Below are 25,303 nucleotides of genomic sequence, written 5' to 3' on the forward strand. Positions count from 1 at the left end.
TTTAATCGGACTACACTGAATGTTATTCCCTTTATCTTATATCTTGGGATGGCCTAAATGTAATCATGTATAGTATTTTCACTGAATAGATAGCAAAAAAATAGCTTTTTGCTGTACCTCGATACACATTACTATAATAAACTAAACTATCTAAATTAAACTAAACTACTTTTAATATAAAGGTACAAATAGAAACCCTATCCCATTAAGACTTTTTAGTTAATGTAGCCAGCTCAGAATTTATATCGGTATAATATTGCATGAACTTCAGTAAATTATTAATTGAAGTACCATAACTAAAAGGTAACAATTTAACTTCATAGAAATGAATTGCTGATCTAACTTTACTTTTTATTGCCTTTGCTTAACATTTTGTAAAAAGGTGCATTTGGATCTTCCAGATGGGAGTTTCAACAACCATGACAACTACCACCCACTCATCAAAGCTGATGGCTTAGCCAACAAGCTGCATGTATAAAAATGAGTTAATGTATTGTGTGTGACACACAACTGCTACCAATTCTGGCACCTGGTATCTGTAAGAAAACAAAGTAATTCTGAAATTTACATTGATTTAATTTATGATTTTTGCTGAGTATCTTCATTTCTTAACATTAGTACAATATCTAAATACAATACAGTTGCAATGAAGCACCTCCTGTTCTCCTAACAAATTCAATTATCCTGTTAGGTGCAAAAGTTAATTCAAACAAAATTAATCTGGAATACAGATATTGATACCTGTGGGAGTATATCTATGCAATCTTCCCTGGAAGTAAACTTCTCAATTTGTTTTTTATGCTAATAAATTCACTTGCTTCGGGAAATAATAAATGGAAATGTCATGTGGTGTATTTTATGTGACTACACTATATGATTTACATTGATGTCATTGCATGGTTGCTGTGCTGACTCGAAGGGCCGAATGGCCTCCTCCTGCACCTATTTTCTATATTTTCTATGGTTGAGTGCTGGCTTAATAGTTATTGTTGAAGTCTACAAAAATGATCAAATGCTTGTAATAACCTGTTTGTTTTTTATTGTACAATGAAAGGTATAGTGAATTTCCCAGCACTTACAAATAATATTACATTCCCTCCACTTATAAAGAGCTTAATTGTCACCATAACTAAGATGTGATCATTTGTTTCATGTGTTGGCATAACCCATCCTGGTTTCTCCTCACTCTCAACTCCAGTACTTGCTGGCAGGATGTAATTCAACAGTATTAATTGCTTTGTTGATTAATGATCAGTTATCAACAGTGGTTCTCATCAGAGAAATAATTTATAGAAGACTTTCTTAAGTAATTCTTATTTTTACTTCAATGCTGAGAGAGGAAGGAAGGAAATGTTGCCATTAACTTGTGATTCAAGGACTAATAGATCCAGTTTGAAAATTTGGGGCAAATAATATGGCAATTAGAATTAAAAACAACACCAATAGACTTACAGATGCTGGAAATCTGGAAGAGAAACACTCAGGGGGTCAAATAGCATTGGAGGAAGAGAAAACCCTTTAATGGTTCAGTTCAAAGAACTTTTGTCAAATCAAATATCAGTATAGAACACCACCAGGCAGAATCTTAAATATAGTTTGACTTTGAATAAGTAAATACAAAGGAGAAGCACAACTAAACTTTTCTTCTAATAAATTAAATATGCATTAAGTTTTAGTCACAAATTGACTCATTGAGTGCCTGCTGTTAAACTCGCATCTGGCAGAAAAGTAGCATTAAGGGAGTGCTTCAGTTTCAGAGCTGCCATCTCTTGCTGGGATCTTCAATTTTGACCATATTTACCTGGTGTGCTTGATTTTGTTAACATTACAGAACCCATGAAGCTCTTTTATGGAAGAGTACGAAATATTCCTCCCCGGGCAATTTTCTTCCCCAACTAACATTACCATAAAATCAATTTTTCTATCTCCACACGTCTTTCGGTTTTTTCCTTTGATGTCAATGGATGTCAACTTTGTCTACATGGTGGTGACTAATTTTACCAAATACCTGTACACCAAGGACAGAAGATATTGAGAGATTACTAAGAATTAAAACAACAGATGTTACTAACACAACTCGCACTTTCTGCACAGTATTTTGAACAAAATCAACATATGTAATAGCTATGAGTACCCATAGTGAAAACTGAAAACAAATGTATCAAAAGATTTTATGTTATCAATGACTTTGTAGAGCATGACATGATAATTCGGTGCTTTTGCTACTATTCTGCAGTTTAAAAAAAGTGATGGAAAATTAAACTTTTGAAATATGCAAAATACTTTTCACTTATACTTGCACTTCTTTTTAACATGGTGATAACTGAATTCTTCTTGAAGTCTATGAAATTGAAAACTTTTTGGATATCTGAATCAAAGCTAGAACAGCAAAGGGATGCTGAAGTTAAATATCAGCCATGATCTTCTCGATCGGTTAAGTTGCCCAAGAACCTTACACTTGCTCCTATTTCTCATCTCTTTACATTTGTATGCCCTTAGGTGTATGACAGAATTCCCTGTTATGGAGATTGTATTAAACATAGTTGGAAAGCTGAACCTTGGTCAGACTGCAGAATCAATGGCAGAGAGTCGATGCACAGCTGTGGTGAAGGTGTTCAGACAAGAAAAGTGAGGTGAGTAAAAAAAAATTACTTTGCAGAACTCTGAAGTTTACTATAATATTTAGGAGTTTGTTGATTTTTGTTCTATCTTTTTAGATACAATGGGTCTCATTGTAGGGAGAAATGTTGTGTGAAGTTTTGTGGAGTGGAGGTGAAACTGTTTGACAATTGGGAAATCTGGACAAGAGCAGGACCTAATTATTATATTTTGTCCACCGAGATTATGAGGCTAGGTGGATTAAATGTACGCCATCAGCCTGGAATCAGAACAAACTTTAGAAGGAGGGCAAGGTGTGGAATGGTGGTATTGGGAAGAGGTTGGAAGTTAGAGAAATATTGGAATCAGGGTTGAAGGAAGAATACCAAAGGGATTCAGAATACCAGAGAGCAGAGGCAAAGTGGGAACATGTTATTCTCACCAGCTCCCTCTTAGTGCATTATCCAGGTTTAATCCTTATGTTCAAAAAGTACAATAATTGCTTGCACTTTTGCAAGCTGAGGTCACCTCTATAATTTGATATGAATGCTGTTTTTTGTGCCTAAAATATAATTCAATTGTGCCCATTTCAAGTAGATATTTGGACCACTAATTATATTTGTAACTTGTCATCACTTGTTTTAGGCAGCTGCTTCTGTATACCATCGAATGTTAAATTTAGGTGGAATCATAAAATGAAGAACAGAAGTTTTTGGTACTGAATTGTTCAGTCGGGTAATGTTTATTGAGACTGTTAGACAGAGGCAAAAATATGTCACCAGGGTTCAGAATAGACTAAGGGCTGACAGGTTGTTTCTTTATTTGACAGTGGGGATGGACCTCAAGGTTAAGTGACAAAACTGGATTATATTGAAAAGAAAGGTTTTGTGATATCCAGAGATCAGAGACCAAAGGGTCATGTTCTGGGTTTTCATTACCTTTGTGCAGTTCTCCCTTCAAAGCATCATTCTTACCAATCTCAGGGGGTTCAGATCCTTTTGGAAGATGTGGCACACTTCAATTAAATGCACAATACTGTGCATCTCACCAGCAACACAGCTGAGATTATGAACTCCTCCACTACTTATTCAATCCAAAAATAAACACAGGCAATTTCCTCAGTTCAGTTTGGTTTATTGTCACGTGTACCGAGGTACAGTAATAAACTTTTGTTATGTGCTAACCAGTCAGCAGAAAGACAATACATAATTACAAACGAGCCATTTACATTGTATAGATAGATACATGATAAGCAAATAACATTTACTACATGGTAAAGCTAGTAAAGTCCGATCAAAAATAGTTGGAGGGTCAACAGTGAGGTAGTTATAGTTCAGGATTGTTCTCTAGTGGTGATGGATCATTCAGTTGCCTGATATCAGCTGGGAAGAAACTGTCCCTGAATCTGGAGGTGTGTGTTTTCACACTTCTATACCTTTAGCCCAATGGGAGAGGGGAGCAGAGGGAGTGGCCAGGGTGCTCTGTCCTTGATTATGTTACTGGCTTTGCCAAGACAGCGTTAGGCATAAATTGAGTCAATGGAAAGGGGGAGTTGGTTTGTGAGATGGACTGGGCTGCGTCCACAAATCGCTGCAATTTCTTGTGGTGTAAGTCCTTATTTCCTCAAAGAGATGGATGACTAAGGTTTCCCATGTTGAAATGGTAATTCAGCTGACTGTATCATAGAAAAAAGCAATCTATTTCACACCCTTCACTAGTTGGATAATTTCAAATAGTTTTGGCAATAATACAAACTTTCTTTGGCCTCCCTAGATGTGTACGAAACACAGCTGATGGACTTGGAGAAATTGTGGAAGATGCACTCTGTGGTTACAGTGAAATACCAGTTGGAGTTCATCAGTGTTTCCTCTATTGTCCAGGTGACTGTGTTATGTCTGACTGGGGCCAATGGAGTTTATGTCCAAAAGTGGGTATTTTGTTCTAAGCATCTGATAACTTTAGAAAATATAAGGGCTTAGACATGTCTGTCATACATGTACAAAAAAAATCATTGCCATTGGAGTGGATGGAATATTAGTCACATTGACACCGTTTGAAGTTGTATTCCATGTACACTGGTCCTATCCCCCAACTATTTCTTCGCTACATCGACTACTGTATCGGGGCTACCTTCTGCACCCGTGCAGATCTCATGAACTTTATTAACTTCACCAATAATTTCCATCCTGCCCTCAAATTCACCTGGACAATCTTGCTCACCTCTCTCCCCTTTCTCGATCTCTCTGTCTCCATCACAGGAGACAGGCCATCGGCTGATGTCTTTGTAAACATACCAACTCCCACAGTTATCTGGACTACACTTCTTCCCACTCTGCCTCTTGCAAAGATGCTATTCCCTACTTTCAATTCCTTTGTTTCCACACATCTGATAAGAAGATGAGGTTCTCCATAATAGGATATCTGTGATGTCCTCATTCTTCAGGAACATGGCTTCCCCTCTTCTATTATAGATGGGTCCCTCACATGTGTCGCCTCTGTGTCACCTCTGTGTCCTGTGGTTCTGTTCTCATTCTCCCTCCCCCCGACGCAACAAGGACCAAGTTCTCCTGTTCCTCACCTTTCACCCCCACCAACCTCCGCATCCAACATATCATCATCCAACATTTCCATCACCTCCTATGTGATCCAACCACTAATCCCATTCTCCAGCCTTCCCCTTTCTGTCCTGAGCCTCCTCCTCGCCAGAGTGAGGCCACATGCAAATTGGAGGAACAGCACCTCATATTTACTTAGGTTTTATAACTACTTAGGTAGCTTACAACCCAGAGGTATGAACGTGGAATTCTCTAATTTTAAGTAATCTACTAATACACCCCCTCCCCTCTCGCCCCCTTCCTCCACCCTATTTGTTTAACTCGTTCCACAGTTCACCACATTGTATCCCTCAAGATCATACTTTCTCTGCCAACAAGTTGCCTACTAGGGCAACATCCTGCCTGAGGTCATTGTTGCCAGACTATGTTTTGTCCTGGTCTTTTCTTGCCTCCAACTCCATCAGGCTGAAAGGGGCCTGACCTGATATACCCTTTTTCTCCAGAAATACTGCTTGACCCGTGGAGTTACTCCAGCACTTTGTGTCTGTCTTTGATATAAACCAGCATCCGCAGTTCCTTGTTTCTATCATCTATTTCTTAGTGGCACAGGGGTGCAGCAGCACTGTTGCTATCTAAAAGCACCAGAGACACAGGTTCAATCCTGACTACAGGTGCTGTTTGAACATTCCCCCTGTGACCACGTGAGTTTTCTCTTGGGTGTTCTGGTTTTCTCCCATATTCTAAAGACTTGGAGGTTTGTAGGCTAATTGGCTTCTGTGAATTATCCCTAGTGTGTAGGATAGAACTAGTGTATAAGTGATCACTGGTCAGCACAGACTCAGTGGGCCAAAGGGCTTGTTTCCACATCGTATCTCTAAATTAAACTAAAACTCAATGAAACATAAGTATAAAATATTTTTTTCTTGAAAAGAGAAACATATGCAATGCAGACAGGCACACAAATGAGTATGCGTTATATGACAAGAATATTAAATAACAGGTCAAATCCAAATCAAAATCACATATTAACAATATTTAATGGATTGTTTTATACTTTCACTGAAGCAGCATTTCTGTATAATATATTTGAAATAATTGATATTGTTAATCAGTTTGCACGTGGCCAATTAAAATTAATTGATGAGAATGATCCAATTTGAATAAAATATGCTTGTCTTTATAAAGTTAAAGATGTGATGTGGTGCCCAAAGATCTTATAGCTCTGCTATAAGATCTTTGGTGGTGCCTGTGGTTAAATGTTTCACGCACTCTTTGGAGATTAAGATAACGGCACAGAGTGCCGTTAATTGTGACTCTAAAGTCACTGTGCCTCTTAAGTCGTTCATTTTAAGTTTATTTAAGGAAGCTATTAAAACCATCATAATTGCATTGTATCCTCACATCTCAACAAACTGAAGTGAAAAGCCAAAATCTGCTGTGAATAGAGGATATAAGAACATCTTTCCCCTTCACCTTAAACCTATGCCCTCTTTTCTTTGTTGTAATAATATATGCATCATATATCTATCTTATTTTTCAGATATTGTCATTTAGGCCCTTGGTAAAATTGAAATAAAAATTAATTGGTGGTTAACTTTGAAACCATGTGGTTTATAGAGTTTTGAAGGCTAGTTAGTACTGAAGCTTCTCATTATGTAGAGTTCATATTCACTCTGCTGCTGGGTAAAGATAGCTGGAAGCTAAAAGAAATAGCAATATGTGAATATACAGTTTTTGGGAGTAGCTAACTGTGACTGTTCTAAGTACTGTTGAATTTGATTGTCTTATTAATTAATATCTGTTTACCATTTGTGGCATCTCGCAGAATAACAGATTGTTTTACATATCTGTTGACTGTTGTGCTTAATTAATGACCCCCATCTGCCTTAATGTGGAAACCTTCATGAGCAATAACAGTCACTGCCAATTCTGTTCTAGTAGATACAATTCAGAGCAATGCGTTTTTCGGACAACAAGATGCCAGTATACATGATTAATAGACATATATGCCACGTGACCAGAAAACAGAATAATGATGTTCAACATTTTAGAGGTGCCAGTACAAAGTGCCGGCCCAAATCTTCGCAAAATAAGCACTGATGAAAAGTCATGTCTACAGTGAGACTGTATTGCAACACAGTAATCTACTTAAAATCATAAAGATGTACCAAATTTTAGGCAATTGTGTTTCAATTAATTAATTTCCGTAACAGTCTGCTGTTTTTATGATGAAAAGTATAAAAGCAATATACAGTACAAATTACACAAAACACAAACAAATCAAAGCATAAATCATATATGAATTTGTAGCAGCTCACTGCTGGATGTACAGTACATGTTCCTAAATGAAGCGTAACAGAATAGGCATTATGCAAATGTGCTAATCTTTGATTCAAATGAGGGAGGTTGGGGCCCGTGGTATCTATGACATGGGCAAATTCCAGTTCTTAGATCTTCTATGATCGAGAAAATGTAGTTGCATGAAATTGAGACACAAGAGAAGAAAGATGCTGGAATCTGGAGCAAAAATCAAACTGCTGGAGGAACTCAGCGAGTAGGGCAATATCTGTGAAAGGAATGGTCAACATTTTGGACCAAGATGTTGCATCACCACTGATGTATAAAATAGTGGCATCTTCATGCTGTGAATTCCCTTTGGGTCAGATTGTGCCAAACTTGGCCTGCTGTCTGGAATTGCTGCATTTCCCCTTCCCCTATATACAAGTGGAATAGATGAGGAAGACAGATTGAACTGGAAAGCTTTGGTGGTGACTGTGCCTTGTAGTCTTGAGGATCCCACCCCAGAATGGCCAGATATTTTTCCACATGGTGAATCTGGAAGCAACAGATTTTTACCAAAGGGGTTAGGCTCTTAAAATGTTTAAATTAATCCTGACTGTCGGATAAATTTAAAGCCATGAACATTATTGTATTAATTAAAAATAACAAATTTTTTGAAAATAAAATTGATTGATATACTTAGAAATCTTCAAAGATATTAAATTAAAGTAAATGGTATAGCAATTCTCAGTCTCCATTCTGCACTAAGAACTTCCATTGAAATAAATGGTATATTCCCCTGTACATCTCATCTAATCCACTTTGGGATATAGACAGGCTGGACTTTGTCCTTCATTCGACATGGAGTTCAACAGCAAGAGTTTAGTGATAGATGTGGCAGCTATTACTCAATGTCCAAGTCTGCATACAGTATGTCCAAGACTTACTTCTATCTGATGGGTTGAACATCCTTTGAATGTCCTTTGCGAATATCAGCCACAATTGCAGGATCCAGCACAGTCAAATTTCCAGGATGTGGAACACATAAAAAAACATGGACACATAAGAAAACTTCAGCAAAATTGCATTTTAATTATTATATTCGTGTCTCCCAAAGGAATATGCAATTAGAAAGTAATTAAATTATGCAAATACAGTCCTTTGATGTGTGAACTACACTAATTTCTCTTCGAAACTCCCCACAGCCATTTACCTACTCCAAATTATGGGTAACAAAATGTTATTACAGCAAATCACTTTCTAAAATTCAGTTTGTATTCATTTCTGTAGGAATTTTTGCACATAAATGATTGTGGTAAATCTTGTTTCGATGACTGTGAAATTAAGAATCTTAGCACTGATAGTAACCTTGGCATTAATGTGCAGAGGGATTGTGGGGTTTAAATCTATAGCTCCAGACAAGTAGAAAGGGTGGTAAAGAAGGCAGATGACATGTTTGCCTTTAATGATCAGGGTATTGCATATAAAAGTTGGCGTCATGTTGCAGCTTTATAAAACTTTGGGTATAGTGTTATATTCCCAAAATGGAAGTGAAATTCTTACTTGCAGAATTTTGCCAAAATGTTGCTTGGATTAGTGAAATATAATCATTATAAGAATTTGGATAAACTTTTCTCTGGAGACTGAAAAACAACCTGATAGAAGTGTACAAAATTAAAAGAGGCAAAAATAGGGTAGGAGTTACAGTCTTTTTTCCTAGGGAGGAAATGATGAATACTAAAGGGCATAGCTTTAAGGTGAAAGAAAAAAGTTTAAAGGAGGTTTACAAGGCAAGTATTTTGTTACACAGGATATGGCACATGTATGAAATGCGCTGCTAGGGGAGACGTTAGATCCTTATATGAAAGCAAATGTTGGCATTTAGATAGGCACATGAACAGACAGAGAATGGTGGGGTATATAAAACACGTGCAAGTAGATGGGATTAGTTTAAATTGACATCATGGCACTTCTATTTGGTATAATTTGACTAGATAACATGCAAAACATTGTTTGACTTATCTTGGTGCATTGGACAGGTTAGGACTTTATTCCTTGGAGCACACGAAGTTGAGGGGTGATATGGTAGAGAATTATAAAATCATGAGAGAAATAGATAGGGTGAATGCACAAAGTTTATTTGCCCAGGTTAGGGGAATCAAGAGCTAGAGGAAATAGGTTTTAGGTGAAAGAGGAAAGATGTAAGGGGAACTTGAGGGGCAATTTTTTTTACACAGTAAATGGAATAAACGGCAGAAGAAGATGGTGAAGGAGGTACAATAACAACATTGAAAAAACATTTGGACAGATACATGGATAGGAAATGTTTTTGAGGGATATGGACCAAACCCGGGGAAATGGGAATATTTTAGATGGGGCATCTTGGTAACCATGGACTAGCTGGGCCAAAGGGCCTGTTTCCATGCTGTATGACTCTATGCATCTATGTTGTGTTTGACCATCAAAGACTGCAAAAAAAAGTTTAATGAGTTTTCATTTTTGGGAACAAATGTCAGTTGTCAAGTGAAGTTGTGAAGTGGCGGAACATAAGTACAATGTCTGGGTGAATCTAAAAGGCCAATGTGTTATTCCAGTATATTCTGCTTTTTTCATTTTTTCAGCATCTGCAGTTTATTTTGATTTCATAAGACATGGATTGTATTTCGAACCATTTTGTTTTCTTCGTATTATTAACTGAGCACTGAGTGTTATACCAAAACACCAATTGAGAAAGAAAGTGACTGTACCCCATTTCCTCTTGCATGAGAAAAAAAGTAGCTGGTGTTCTAAAATAAAAGTAAAATATTTAAATTTAATCATTGCAGAATTAAGAGGTGAAGTATGAAACTTTGTCGAGATCATATCTTCTCAAGACAGCACATTAATATTTTGCAAACAATTTGCAAATGACGGATACTTCCAAAAATGTTTTAATTTCACGATTCCAGCATCAACATATTTTGTATTTTTATGAAACCAGGGTAATGTTGCTGTTCACATTTGTTTATTTGGATATTTTACAAAGGGATGTAACAACTTGAACACTCGTGTCCGAGTTCGATCTCCTCTACGTTTACCAATGGATGGGAAAAGCTGCCCTGAAACCTCTGAGGTGGAGCCCTGTGTTCTCAACAAGAACTGCTTTCAATTTCTTTATAATCTAACAGGTAATTGACTATTCCAAAACAACCTGAAGTGAATTCCAATTAAGATCGCCTCTGGAAAACATAAATATATTTTTATTGATCCTTTTGAACTACAAATGCTGGTCAGTGAATTAACAAATTAGTATTAGAATTTCAATTCATTCTACTGGTTGGGATCAATGTTGAGATCTAACCATCTTAGTGACAGATCATGAAAAGGTCGGGGTTTGGCAATTGATTAAATAATTAAGTTTGTTGCAAGTTAACACATCTTTCCACTAAATCAGAAAGGTGCTGAAATAATTTGATTTGTTCTACTCTGCTTTCTTTAATTGAAAGGTGGCAATGAATATTTAGGCACTGGCAGAGTAAGGGTTATTTAAGAACATTCTAGTTTTTGCACACACGTTGTAAAATTATGTGATGGCTCTAATTGACTGGAATTAAACATTCCTACCAGCATGAAATTGCATTTTGATCATAGAATAAATATTTTTAAATCAGCCCATCTTTTTTACTTGCAAAACTCTGAGCCTTGAAAAATTATTCTCATGGGTATATTTTGCTCTTCCAATCTCAGATCTTCAATTCATTCAAAATGATAGAGGTGTTCATTTATAGTTTTCATGTTGAGAAAATTAATACAGATTCATAAAATGGTTTTCTGCAAGTGTGCTATATCTTTTCAGGAGAGGGGACCCACTAGGGAAATAGATTATGATTATGCTTGGATTTGCCAGTCACTTGCTGATGTAAATAGCTCATTCTAAGCTTCCCCCAGTCTAGTTTCAGTCAATAAGATACTAAGTCAAGCACTTGCGCATCAAAACTTTATTTTGGAAAACACAATAACAGTTCCCCAGTACTATACCTAACCACCGTGGGTTCGATCCTTGTATCTGCTTGGCCAAGCCCTTCTAGCCTCGTGCAAGCAGAGACACCCCAAAAGGTTACGCAGCCCCAAGTGTTCTTCCAGAAGATTGACACAGGACCTCGCGGGAGTTACCTTTTCTAGGTCCCCAAACCTTGAGGGGCTGAACCATGTGGGGGTGGTCTCTATACAATCCAATAACAGATATCGATTATCACAGTAGATGATAGACATTTCCCTAACCCAATAACACTGTAACCAATACATTGTATTCAAATGGATCATATGGAAGCAAGCAAACATAGCAACATTTGCCCAGATATTCAAGAAACCCAGACAAGACTCAACACTTAACCCATTCAACATCTTTCAAAGTAAAGCTTTGCAACAATAGTTACAATGTGCATGTCTGGTTTGCATTCACCCAATCCGTTTCATGCAAATCACACCTAATTGTAAGAATCTGCAGATGTCCCATTCTTTCCCTGCAACTCTTATCTGGGGTCTAGACAAGCTGGCATCATTCTACAGCTTGTCCTATTTCTGCAGAAGGCACATTTAAATTGACCAAATGGCCTAGCAGCCCAGAAGCCTTCACTCAATTTTAGATTCCTGCCATCTCCAATTTGACCAGAATTAACATTCCTTCGTTTTATCATATATGATAAACCATCATTTATGATAACCAAATAATCAGATAATCAGATAACCAGATAACTATATATACATATGTGTGTCTGTTACATTCTTCATCTATTAACAACAACAAGACGATTATGTTTCTTCCCAGAATCTTATCAAGATTCCCGAGTTTTTGTGGGTGGAGCTTCACAATTTCCGTCTAATGAGTCTTCACCTTCCGAGTTTCCATGGATGCAAATTCCCTCCATCCGTGTTGTTGCCCATTCTTCCATCCCTTTCCAAAGTCGAATCTATAGCCTATAATTCCTGAAAAACTTGGGACAGAGCAAGTTAGCATTCATGCACTAATGCTTTCCCATACATTCACTGTATTCCTATTATTATTCTGTCACAAACCCTTTTCACTTTCACTATAGCTATCTTTATTATATTATGCTCTATAATATACTCTTTACTATCCTAGGATCAACACTAACCAGCTCTCTCTGTATTCACACGATGTTCCTTAATGTATATCTGATGATTGTTTCTCATATAAATTTCAGCTGGATTCAGTGCAGATTACCCTACAGGCATGACTCTTATTTAAAGCAAACCATGAAAATTGATCCAATTCAACCAAATTCAGTCTCAGCCTTCAATTAAATTTTTAAGTTTCAGGGTCCATCTCACTCTCTTCATTCCACAGCTTGTGGTCGATAACACAATTCCATCCCAATTCCTGTGGAATTCCCAGCGGTTCAAATTTAATCAATCAATTTCCATATGTTGTCAATTTCATCATAAAAACAATTAAGAATGCTAAACCTATGGACAATTTCTTTCCACCTTGATAATAGAAGCCACTTTACTATCAAGGGTTAAACAATTTTAGACCTACGGTCAAGTACATCGACTCTGATATCTCAACACCCATTTCCTTATTCCTCCTAATTCAATAGACTTCTCCTCCAGTACTTCTTTAGTATCGATTTCCATATGTTGGCTCTCAAAACAATAGGGGCTAAACCTATGGACTAATTTATTTTCCACACTTGAGAAGCCACTCTCTCTGGACAATTTTAGTATTACGGTCAAGTACTGAGGGATATCTCAACACCCATTTCCTTATCTAATTCAATAGACTTTTCAGTACTACACAAAAAGCTGGCTTGGAAACTCATCAATAGGGGGTGCAGCTAATTTATTTTATACCACTGCGAACTCTCTAGGCAACGTTTCTGGCCGAAACCATTTCTAAATTTTCAGTCTACCTCATCATTTTATCCTACCACCTTACATTTCCAAGGTATGTCTAAATTTCTGATATCCGATGGGTCTGTCCCTTTCTTGATAGCAACTAAATAGTCCCATCCCATCTTCGGTTATCTGCCAATGGGTGAGCCAAGTGAAGAATGCCAAGTCAAAAATCAATTCTCTAATTTTTTTTAAGACTATATCCCATAAGCCCTTTTTCAGATCAATTTCTTTTTATAACTAAATTTAGGCGTAAAGTGAGTATTTTGCCCCAAACCACAGAGGAGTGTCTATTTTCAAATTCAAATTCAATTCTTCAAATTAGAACTTGCCCCAATAGTAGGTTGGCTGTATCTTTTAGAAAAGATTGGATGGTGTTATTTTCTTTTTCCTTCACTGGTGTCAAAAGCTAGTTGATGTTAAAGTTGAGCCCTTGGGTAGGTATCTTCTACTTCTTCCTCCTTGATGTTAGTTTCAAAGGAGTAAGGATACTGAGGGGCAGCCTTCTCTATATGATGGCCTTCCCAGATGTGTCTTAAAGGGACAGGACAGTATAATATCTTCCTTGTTGTTGGTCTTTGTTTCTGGGGAGCTACCTTACCTGAGCTGTGTCTTCTGCCCATTCTCAAGGTTCCACATACTCTTTACCTCATTCCCCAGATAGTAGTGTGTGTGTAGATTATACTGTACTGCAGGCACAACAACTCCGTAACAAGTTAGTACAATAGCTCCTTTCCCTACTCCAGTACGTCCTGCACAATAAGTATGTTTCTTCTCTCCCTGAAGCCATTTTCGTTTTCTTTAGTTCTCATTCTTTCTGACACCAGCTACTGGGTTCCTTTTCTTACTTACTTTATTGCCCCTTGATTTCTCTTCCATTCTGCTATATTCTGTCTTCTCATTGGGCACCTTACTCCAATGACCTAATTGTGTACAGTTGTAACAAGCTCCTTGATTCACAATGTTCTTTGGTCTAAGGGGTTTTCTTGGGTACGTATAAGATTGTTTACAATTTTCCTTTGAAAATTGTGGTCTTCGGTTTTTACTATGATAGTATATCCAATTTGTTTGTTCTGGTAAATTACTTGAGGGGGTTCTAGAGTAGGGGTCATGGCTCCACGTCCACAATTCCTGGACGGGGTTGGTAAGTCAGGACTGAGTGAATGAGTTGGTTTGAGTGAACGGTGTGTTACTTCTTGGTTCCTGACATTCAGGCCAGCTCTCTCTCTGTTCTCTCGGGTCCCAGTAGTGTCTTGAATTGAAGGCCCTCCTATAATTCCTGGGATCTCGGATATTTCTATATCCTTTAGGATCTCTAATTTCTTCACAATGCTGGAAATCCTTTCTTTGACCCCTCTCTCTCACTCGCTCCTTTGTTGGACAGGCTCGACTCCAGTGTCCCATTCCCCCACAAGTGTAACTTTGATTAGCTAGTATGGTTGGCTTTGTTTTACCCCTTGGTTTTATTGGAATGGGTTCTAGATTGGGAGTATAATTGTAATAATAATCTGAGTAGTCCGGAACTCTAGTTTCTCCCATTCCGTTCCTCGCTAACATTTGGGGACTGCATGTGCCTGAGCCAGAGCTTGGTTCTTCCTTCTTGACTATAGGTTCAGTTTCTCTTCTAGTTACAGGATAATTTTCCTGTTTCCTTCCAATAGTGCCTCAGAGCTCTGGCCATTTGACTGGCGCGGTTCTCAGACTAGTCCCTGTTAACAGTCTTAACTGTGTCCGCTACTGTAGTGGGGAGACAATTCAATAAGATAGCACAATACTGTGGGGAACTTGCTCCATTCTGATAGTCTAAGTCACCTGATTGGTCCATATATAATTTTGAAAATCGGTCTAAGAATTCATCTGCTCCTTCACCCTTTTCTGGTTTTATTTCCAGAATTTGTGTTACATCACTTGGCTTTTGAAAGGTGTTTGCAAGGGCCGTTAAAACAGCCTCTTTTCTCGTGCACTGTCAACCACTAATATGTTTGCCAAGGCTTCATATGTTGGGTATCCCAGGCCTACTAGAAATTTGGTATTTTCAGCTGGAGTAATTATCTGTTGTATGGTCTCCCATAAATCCCGGGAATCTGTATGATATACACGCATTGTGGTTTTCAAATAATCTATTAAAGCAGTTGGTGACTTCTTTCTATCAGGGATTCTGTTTAGTACTGCCATTATTTCATGGGGCTTCCACGGAGTATGGACGTCTGTGGCACGGGGATTTTTCATATTTACTGCGCTGGCCGAATCAGCTGTACCCAGCCCTTCCCTCACTGTGAACTAACATAGAAACATAGAAACATAGAAATTAGGTGCAGAAGTAGGCTATTCGGCCCTTCGAGCCTGCACCGCCATTCAATATGATCATGGCTGATCATCCAACTCAGTATCCCGTACCTGCCTTCGCTCCATACCCCCTGATCCCCTTAGCCACAAGGGCCACATCTAACTCCCTCTTAAATATAGCCAATGAACTGGCCTCAACTACCCTCTGTGGCAGAGAGTTTCCAGAGATTCACCACTCTCTGTGTGAAAAAAGTTCTTCTCATCTCGGTTTGTTTCCCCCTTATCCTTAAGCTGTGACCCCTTGTCCTGGACTTCCCCAACATCGGGAGCAATCTTCCTGCATCTAGCCTGTCCAACCCCTTAAGAAACTACCTATATGATATCTGTTCAATTTGTAAACTTTTGGTAATATCAAAATCTATCTTGGTATCTTCAATCACTGTCTAACCCTCAGATGAACCTTCCCGTTCGCTAGGGGATTCCCGATAATGTCCAAATAAATTGTTCCTCTTTCTCACTACTCGTATAATCTGTCTAGGTTGTGGCTCACAGAAATACTTTGGCTGTTCATTATATCTATCATACCTTCCTTTTCTTTAAACACTGGAGCTAACCACTTGTATTCTACTCCGGGTACCATAAGCTACTGGATGATCTATTAATGGTGGAGAGGATAGGGACGAAGAATCTGGCACCCCAGTATCTGCTATTGGTAGAATCTGTTCCAATGTAGAATCTGCAGGAGTTATAGCTTCTGTAGACCTAAAATATTTATTACGGAAGCAAGTCAAACAAGGTGCGCGTGATGCCTGGGAAACGCAAGAGGAACACGGTGGTAGCTGTGAACTTCCACTAGTGTTAACATTTGTCCATTCTTCCAAATATTCATCTCCTTCCCCCTCGAGGTCAGTACTAACCATCGGATCCCTAAACTTTAAATCTACAGGGAGTAGTTTCCTTCCAGGATATCTGCCTTTTCCCTGTTCCGTGTGTTTTCTTTCATCTCCACTCCTGTCCTTCCTACTTCCTGGAGGTCGATCTACTTCACCTTCTCTCAGTTCTATTCCAAGTTTAGCTTTTCCCCAACTAGCCATCCTCTTAACCTCTTTATTCGCCTTCCGTTCCTCATAATATTTTCTCCATAACCCTATCAATTCCTTTGCACTCTCATTATTACTATGCTGCCAAGTAATTTGTTCTATGTATTTTATCCATTTTACTGTTCTAATGCCCCCCCCCCCCCCCCCCCCGGCGGCCATAGCATGTTTCCTAATTTCTTATTTAACGCTTCTGACAAATCTCTTAATTTTTTCTGCCTTGTGAGGGAACTCATTACACATTAGTTGCAATGGGCTCCTTTTCTCTTCTGCCATATCTCAATCTATGCTGTTCCCCAGGCCTCCGAACATCCAAAACAGAATTCGTAAGTCCTTCACTCCTTCCTTTTAATCCCTAAATTTATCAGGCTCGCTCCTGAACAGTGACTAATGGCTCCAAAGTGTCCGCAGCCTTGCACTTCTTTACTCCTTTGCTCCACCAAACCTACTCTCTTATTTAAATTCTTCTCCTATCTCCCACCAGTCCACACACTCTTTCAACCATACAATTTCCATAATGCTCAGCTATTCAGAGATCAGAGTCCTCCAGGGAACAATCAAACACATTCGAGCACAAACACATTCTCGCAGCTTGTTTAACCCTCAATCTAAACACATGAAAATTAGCTCCAAACACACAAGTAACACTGTACACAGCCAATAAACCATGCCCATTATTATTATCAGGCACAACCACATTCCTACATAAACCACAATCATTCATTTATTATGAATCTTCATTATCAGGTACTAATCACCAATCGATCAGAGGATTACTATTCACTGTTGATCAGCCGCTAATCGAAATCATTCTCAAACATGCACAAACTCCAAAGTTCTATTTACACAGAATTCGAATTCTACCGTATGGGCAGAACTTCAATATGAAATTCTGTATTCGGAAATTTGATTCTGCAAATCTAAACTCGTTCTCGGACCAACTAATTTTGGTGCGTACCATTCAACATACGCGGGCTCTCGAATTCAAATATAATTGCCCAATGAAATCTCGAATGGACTAGAGTATTCCCAGCCATTCTATAGTCTAGCCACCGAGCCCAGTGCCTTTACGAAATTCCTCGTCCGTCACTCCAGGGATTCAGATATCTTCACACAGGCATGGCCTCTAACCAACCTAGGTTTTGCCTCTTCAAAAGGATTTCCTTTACACTTGCTTGGCACCGGGTGTCAGCACCTAGCCTCTTTGCGCTATCAGTCGATGCCTATTTTCGGAACGCACCTTTCCAATTAGCGCTCCCAGCAACGACAGCTCAAATGCTTCACTGCTTAGCACGTAAACCAGACTTGTATTTCAATACCCCACCAATTGAATACCAAATCTGGGACAGGATGCGCGTTTGGCTGTGTCGTTAAGCAGCTGTCGTCTGCCAACTAAAACCATGTTTTGGGCCTCTAACCCCACCCTAACCCCACTATTCAAGTAATGAAAACACTTTTACTAAGTTTGCCACATGTGACTTTACCCTCGTCTCTGCTGTGATATTCTCATTTCGTAGTCTCTTGTCTTCGCAGTTAGTGAGACTTCTTCTGAGAAAGAGATTTGCTGCAGATTTATTATGAATCCGTGAAATATAAAGCAAGTAGCCAGAAATAGATTTTATGTTTGGAGAGTTATGGTATATCAAATGATGATTTGGATTAGAGTGCCACTTAGTTTTCACAGGATTGACAAATAACTATATCGTATTGCAGGTTCTTATAACTACAAAAACTAAACCATGACAAACAAATCATGTCAGATGTCCTTGCTCTTTAGTAAACGTGGAATTCCCCTTGCTGTCATAGATGGATCCATCAAACGTGTCCCTTCTGTGTCCCGTAGTTATGCTCTCATTCTCCCTTCCCACAGACAGAACAAGGATATACTGCCCCTGATCCTTACCTTTCACCCCACCAGCCTCCATATTCAACATATTCTTCCATACCTAACATTATATTTAACACAATCCTCTGATATTTCCGTAACCTGCAACATGATCCCACCACCACCAGTTGCATCTTCCCATCCCCACATATTTCTGCTATGTGCAGAGACCTTTTCCTCTGCAACTCATTGGTTCATTCATCCCTTCCCGCCCAAGCCACACATTCCCCAGTTACCTCCCCCTGCAACTGCAGGAGATGTAACACCTGTCCTGATACCTCCTCCTTCACCTCCACCCAGAGACCCCAGCAGTATTTCCAGGTGACAGAGGGTCACATGCACCTTGTCTTTCCTCATATACGGCATCTGTGTTCCCGATGTGGCCTCTGTACATCCGTGAGACCAAGTGTAGATCGGTGAATGCTTCACTGAACATGTATGCTCGGCCGCCAAGGTCTACTGGATCTCCCAGTTGCTAATAATTTTAACTCCTCTTCCCATTCCCCTACTGACCTTTCTGGCCTGAGCCCCCACCATTGCCAGTGTGAGGCCACAAGCAAACTGGAGGAGCAACACTTCATATTCCACTTGGGTAACTTAGAACCCAACGGTATCAATATTGAATTCACCAATTTTAGATAACTACATAATCTTCCACCTCACACTTCTTTCGCCATAGACCTCTTCCCCATACCCCAATTGGGCTTGCATCTATTTTTCCCCTCCCCATCCCCTTCTACCATCATTCCTTCCTCTAGCTTCACAATTAACAACTATTCATTCCGTTTGTTACACACTTTCTGTCTTTTCATCTCTGGCCTTTTTTTCCAACCATCTGCCTTTCAAAAAACCCTCCTCACAGACCCTTCCCCCATCCCCTCTCTCACAATCTGTCTGAAGAAGGGTCCCAACCTGAAATGTCATCTATTCATGCTCTCTAGAAATGCTTCCCGACCCAATGAGTTACTTCAGCTCTGTAAATTTTGTAAACCAGCATTTGCAGTTCCTTGTTTCTAATGTCTCAGATGTCTTTATATATATTTTTTGCCAGCAGCGATACACTTAAAAAGAACACACAAAAGACAATAGAATTTAACTCAAACATCCATCACAGCATTCTTCGCGCTGGTGGAAGGCCACCCCTTCTGATCCCCCCCCCTCCCCCCCTCATGCTCATCTCTTACTCTTTGGGGTTGGAGATTTCAACCTTCACGTGGTCCACCCTGTTTCGACGCATGCAGTCAACTTGGCGTGCACAAACAGAAGATCAAACAGAACAAATTGTCTTACAACTTTAAGCTGTGCATGCTATACGCAAGAAGAAGATATCTTACTCCGATCCTCATCCTCCCATTAACTGATTGTAAAGACAAGATAAAAACAGAATAACAAAACAACAACTTCTTGAAATTTATATTTCTAACAATATACAGTATCTCTGAATCACCTGAACCTTTTGGCTGATTTTTGGATTAATTATGCTGAAACATGTTCAGAATTGGACCCGGTGTATTAGTGGCTGCTGAGTTATGATTGAAGAAATAAAAATTGTACTTTTATTCCATTAAATTAGTTCATATTTTAGGCAAAAATATTATGATTCATTGATTCAGCATGAAAACAAAGTCATTGGACTTTATTACAGTTAAATTTATCCTTAATTTCATTCCCATTGTTTTTTTAAACCCAAGATACAAGGGAATTCCAAAGGACTGAGGGAGTCAGGAGGGATTCCAGAAGGTAGGAAATGATAAGAGGATATTAGGTTCTGGTAGAAGTGGGAGGATTGTCAGCAGTGTTTCCAGGTTGTGGCAGAAGTGAGAGTGAGATTTTGTTCCCATCAGTGCAGGATTTTGTGAATATTGCAGCGTTAAAATGGACTCAGTGATTTCTGACTGTATCAAATGCAGTATTCCTAAAATGACTTAAAATAATGTCATTTTTATTTTCCTGAAAAATCTTAAGCCAATTGGAATTAATTGCCTGTGATCAGAGCATTTATCAGACTGGATGGAATAGCTTTGGAATATCAAACTCAGGAATTGGCAAAGCCAAGTGAAGTAAAGAACAATCACAGTGAAATTTGTGCTTCCTAGTGCAGAACATGGGAGCAGAGAGGGAGAAGGGAATGGGTGGAGGGCGCAGTTATAGCTACCTCAATTTGGCAATGGTGTACAATAGTAGACACTGAGCTCAGGCATATCAAAGGTGAATGTGCAATGCCACTGCTTGTGGTAAACAAGACTTTAAGGATTCAGTCAAAGGTAAGTAAAAGGAAGAGGTAAGATTATTATATCAGAGAGGCATGTCCAGAAAACCACAAATAAAATAAGTTTGTTGGGAAAATGTTATAGGAAGCAATCTGATATTCACAATTAAATGAGACTACAATGTAATATAGCAAGATAACACAATAATATCGCATTCGCACACGCTGTGTCAAAGAAGTGCAAGGCTGGAGAATATCTCTTAATCTACTGCTCACACATTAGCTTTGCCTTCTACACTTTTCACCATTGCCCCTGGGCAGTCCATTGCACACAGCCTTATCTCTTCTGGTTCAAACTGTACTTCTTAAATCATAAACCATAGCAGCAGACCTAGGCCATTTGGCCCCATCAAATCTACTTTGCCATTCAATTATGGCAGATCTATTTTTTCCTTCTCAACCCCATTCTCCTGCCTTCATCCGGTAACATTTGACACCATTACTAATCAAGAACCTATCAATCTCCACTTTAAAAATACCCAATGATTTGGCCTCCACATCTGTCAGTGACAATGAATTCTACAGGTATGTGGAATGTGGTATCCTTAACTCAGCAAGTCCACGCTGATCATCGGTCACCTTTTCACACAAGTTCTATATTATCCCACTTTTCCTACAACCCTGCACGTTATTGGGATGTGAGAGGAAATCGGAGCACCTGGAGAAAACCCATGCAGCCACATCGAGAACGTACAAACTCCACATTGACAGCACCCGAGATCAGAATCAAACCTGGGTCTTTGGCACTGCAAGGAAGCAACTCTAACTGCTCACAAGTATTGTGTGCAAATCCATACCCCAAATGCTCTGTTCTATTTATCCAAAATCTGAAAGAATCTGAGGAGACTTTTTTACTGGAGCCATTCATTTTGGTGAATAATATTGATTTTAATAACAAAAAATACTTAAGAGTACAGGAACTTCAATATGATGACACTTATTATTTTACTTGCAGATAATACTGCTGTATTGAACTTCTTTAAAATGTAATCTTAGCAGCACATATAAGCTTCACAATCATCAATATCTTGCCTGCAAGGAAATAAATAGCCATGCCATCACATCTTCACTAACCCCACATCACTATAACATATTTCTAACAGAACAGTGGCATAATAAAGTAGTGATTGATTCCAGTCAGGCAGCAGTAGTACTTGGCAAAGCCGTTTAAAACATTACGCATACATGTCATGGTGTTAAAATAATATTTGTCATTAATATTGTAATGTTCATTTTGCAATATGTTTCCCAGATATTTAAATGCAAATTATCTTGTTTAATTGAGGAAGTTAGTTTTAATAAATAGAGCATTAGTTCACAGCACTTGGAGTGACCTTTTCTGGATATGGTTTGTGATTCTCAGAGTGGAGCTCTTGCCAGCTAAGTGACAAAGCGGTCTGTGGACAAGGACTGAAGATCCGTTTGCTTGACTGTGTGCAAAGTGATGGGAAGTCAGTCAGTCTCAAATACTGTGAGAAGGTGAGATCTTTATATGAAATGTGGTTTCATGACAGAGCCTGGCTGAGTAAGGGGTGTGAACGTATACAAAAAAGTTATATTGAAAATGTTATAACACCTACAATGTTTGTTATCTGAATTATTCAAACATATTTTCCATAAATCTGAGCCAAATGCATCAATATAAAATGTTAAAAGTTTATAAAACTGAAACTCATATGTGAGATATAATGGACAACATGATTTAATGGGTTATTATTTTAGATACTTGTTAGCACACATTTTAAGGACATATTTAGCAGTAAAATCATTTTTAAATGATGCTTATTATGAAAAATTATCAATTTAACTTTTGCTCATTTTAATATAAGGTGAGGTGTTTTAAATTACTGACATGTAGCTCTACATTCAAGTTTATGATATTTCATGTGGCCTGCATGATTCTGCTCAAGTCCCCTATTTTTCTAATGGGATCTCTTCTCAGCTTTGATTGAAGGCACGAGTATTAATGTTATTTTGTTTTGAACATTGTTTATAATGAAATTCAACTGCTATTGTCTACCTGTTCGTGAATTCACAATTGAATGTTACTTGTGGCTATAATTGACTTCATGATTACATTCATTTCATGGTCTATGAATTTGTGCTGCCTTGCATTTTTAAGGAAGTAAATCATTTTTTGATTGATTTTGCTTTACTTATTACTGTTATCTGTTCAAGTAGCAATTGAAATTCTTAATAGACTCAGATGATTGCATGTTGTAATCTCTTCCAATGGAACCTCAAGGGATACTTTAGACTTTAGAGATAAAGCGTGGAAACAGGCCCTTTGGATCACAGAGTCCGCGTCAACCTGCGATACTAGCATTGTCCTACACAATGAGGCCAACTTACAACTTCCAGAAGCCAATTGACCTACAAACCTGTACATCTTTGTAGTGTGGGTGGAAACCGGAGCACCCGGAGTAAACTCACGCAGGGTTTGCACAGGGGCAATGTACAAACTCCTTACAGACAGCATCTATAGTCAGGATCGAACCCGGGTCTCTGGTGCTGCAAGGCAGCAACACTACCGCTGTGCTACTGTACCACCCCCGATTCAAAAATAGTCTATCAAATTTTTAATTTTTGAGGAAAATGTCTTTAGAATATGTTTTCATCCCATTAACTTAACAAAATATGGTTACATCACATTTGTAAAAATTGCCTTATTGCCACCAGTCTGAAAGTAATACACCACATTCCATTCTTTGCTAATAGGGAAATGTCTACACTTATCTATTAATTGTTGAATCAAGTGTAAAAATGTTTTGGTCCAACGTGGTATTTTATCTCCCAGCACTCATGATAATATCAAAACAATATAAAAAGAAAGGTATTCATTATTTTTATTAAAAAAATTTCAAACAAAATAATTCTGCTGTCAAAATCCCTTCAGAAAATAGCAAAGAAAAAAGATAATAACACAAGGAAAACATTGTTTGTCCATTGCATCCTCAGATGCTACCTGACTCACTGAGTTCCTCGAGCAAGAAATGCCTTCAATTTTATATCCCGTATTCTTCATGAAAGTAACACTTTGCTGATAGAATATTCTCATGAAACCCTAAATCCACATTTTGTTGGAACTGTATGTTTTTATTACTGTACTCTAAATATTTTGGCTATATTAGAGACAGAATAAAAGGTCAGGAAAAATGTTTAACCCAAATTCTGACAATGGATATATATATATATACTTTGGACATTAAAGGTCACAGCTACATTAAAGCATATGATTTTTAATATTTTTTTATTTTCCAATGTAGAACAATGGAACTTTAATATTTTTAGGGCGGATTTTGTTTTTTTTTTCATTCTATTACAGTAGAACATTCTATTACAGTAATGTTTCCTATGATATTGGTTTTTAAAACCGACTCTATGTAAATCACCAAAGGTATACAGATTATAGAGCATCAGATATGAGAATTAAATATAAAAGCCTTGCACCAGAAAGATGGTCATCAATCATGCCAAAATGAATGAGATGTTAGTGAAAGAAACAGAATATTCAACATCAGAGCTTCATGTCAGTAATGATATGTATTTTTTTTTGAAGAAAAGCTCTTTAGAGTATGTAGTCACCTCTATATTTTCCCAGTTTTATCTCTTCTGCATGGGCTTCATAAGACAATAGGAAGCAGGAAGTATTTAAAATATTGCAACACCATTTCCAAAAATTACTCTTTTTGATTCAATGTATAAATTAAATAGCTATTGGTTTGCTGGGCAACAAATCAGCAATTTCCCCACAAAGCATGCAGTGCTCTTCATCTCTCTCCCTCTAAGAAGTTAATTATCCCTTTTCTTGGTCAAATTGTATTTTTTTTTTATTACAGTACCTTTCTTAATATATCTCCTAGATATTGAAACTCTTTTGAAAATGCTTTCATGATGTTTTACTTTGTTAAAGCCCCTATAGGAATGCAATTGTATTCTCTGAGAAATACAGCTGAATTATGATGTTGAATGAGAATTCTTCTGTTGTATTTCTTTGCTTCCTCTTCTTTAAGATGAGATTGGAATCATCCTGGCATTTATTTATGCACTGCTTTATGGAATGCCCTGTAAACTGCCAGCTCTCAGAATGGTCTTCCTGGTCTGAATGTTCCCGCACTTGTGGACTGGAGGGTATGTAAAATAGTTTGCTTGAATATTGAGACACGTGGTTTCTGAATTTGCTCTGACAAAGAACATGCAGATAGCACGACAATGAGCCATTTGCAAAGTAAATGTCTACACAACCTTAAATTCTGCCCTACAAATTCAAGGGCGGCATGGTGGCTCAGCGGTAGGGTTACTGCCTTACAGCGTTTGCAGCGCTGGAGACCAGGGTTTGATCCCAAATTCTGGCACTGTCTGTACCGAGTTTGTTAATCCTCCCCATGACTGCGTGTGTTTTCTCTGAGATCTTCGGTTTCCTTCCACTATCGAAAGA

At 38.3% G+C, this 25,303-nt stretch overlaps 1 protein-coding gene across 1 annotated transcript in view; it reads left to right on the forward strand.

Annotated features, from left to right (window-relative positions):
- Positions 1–25,303, forward strand: part of thsd7ba (thrombospondin, type I, domain containing 7Ba) — a 743,639-nt gene that overhangs the window by 618,084 nt on the left and 100,252 nt on the right. The window contains exons 16-20 of the mRNA XM_055638650.1: positions 2,500–2,633; positions 4,372–4,525; positions 10,459–10,600; positions 22,229–22,344; positions 24,879–24,996. Coding sequence (XP_055494625.1) covers positions 2,500–2,633; positions 4,372–4,525; positions 10,459–10,600; positions 22,229–22,344; positions 24,879–24,996 — 664 coding nt within the window. The remainder of the gene's footprint in view (positions 1–2,499; positions 2,634–4,371; positions 4,526–10,458; positions 10,601–22,228; positions 22,345–24,878; positions 24,997–25,303) is intronic.

This window comes from Leucoraja erinacea, chromosome 7, assembly GCF_028641065.1.
Source record: "Leucoraja erinacea ecotype New England chromosome 7, Leri_hhj_1, whole genome shotgun sequence".
NCBI classification, from domain to species: Eukaryota; Metazoa; Chordata; class Chondrichthyes; order Rajiformes; family Rajidae; genus Leucoraja; species Leucoraja erinaceus.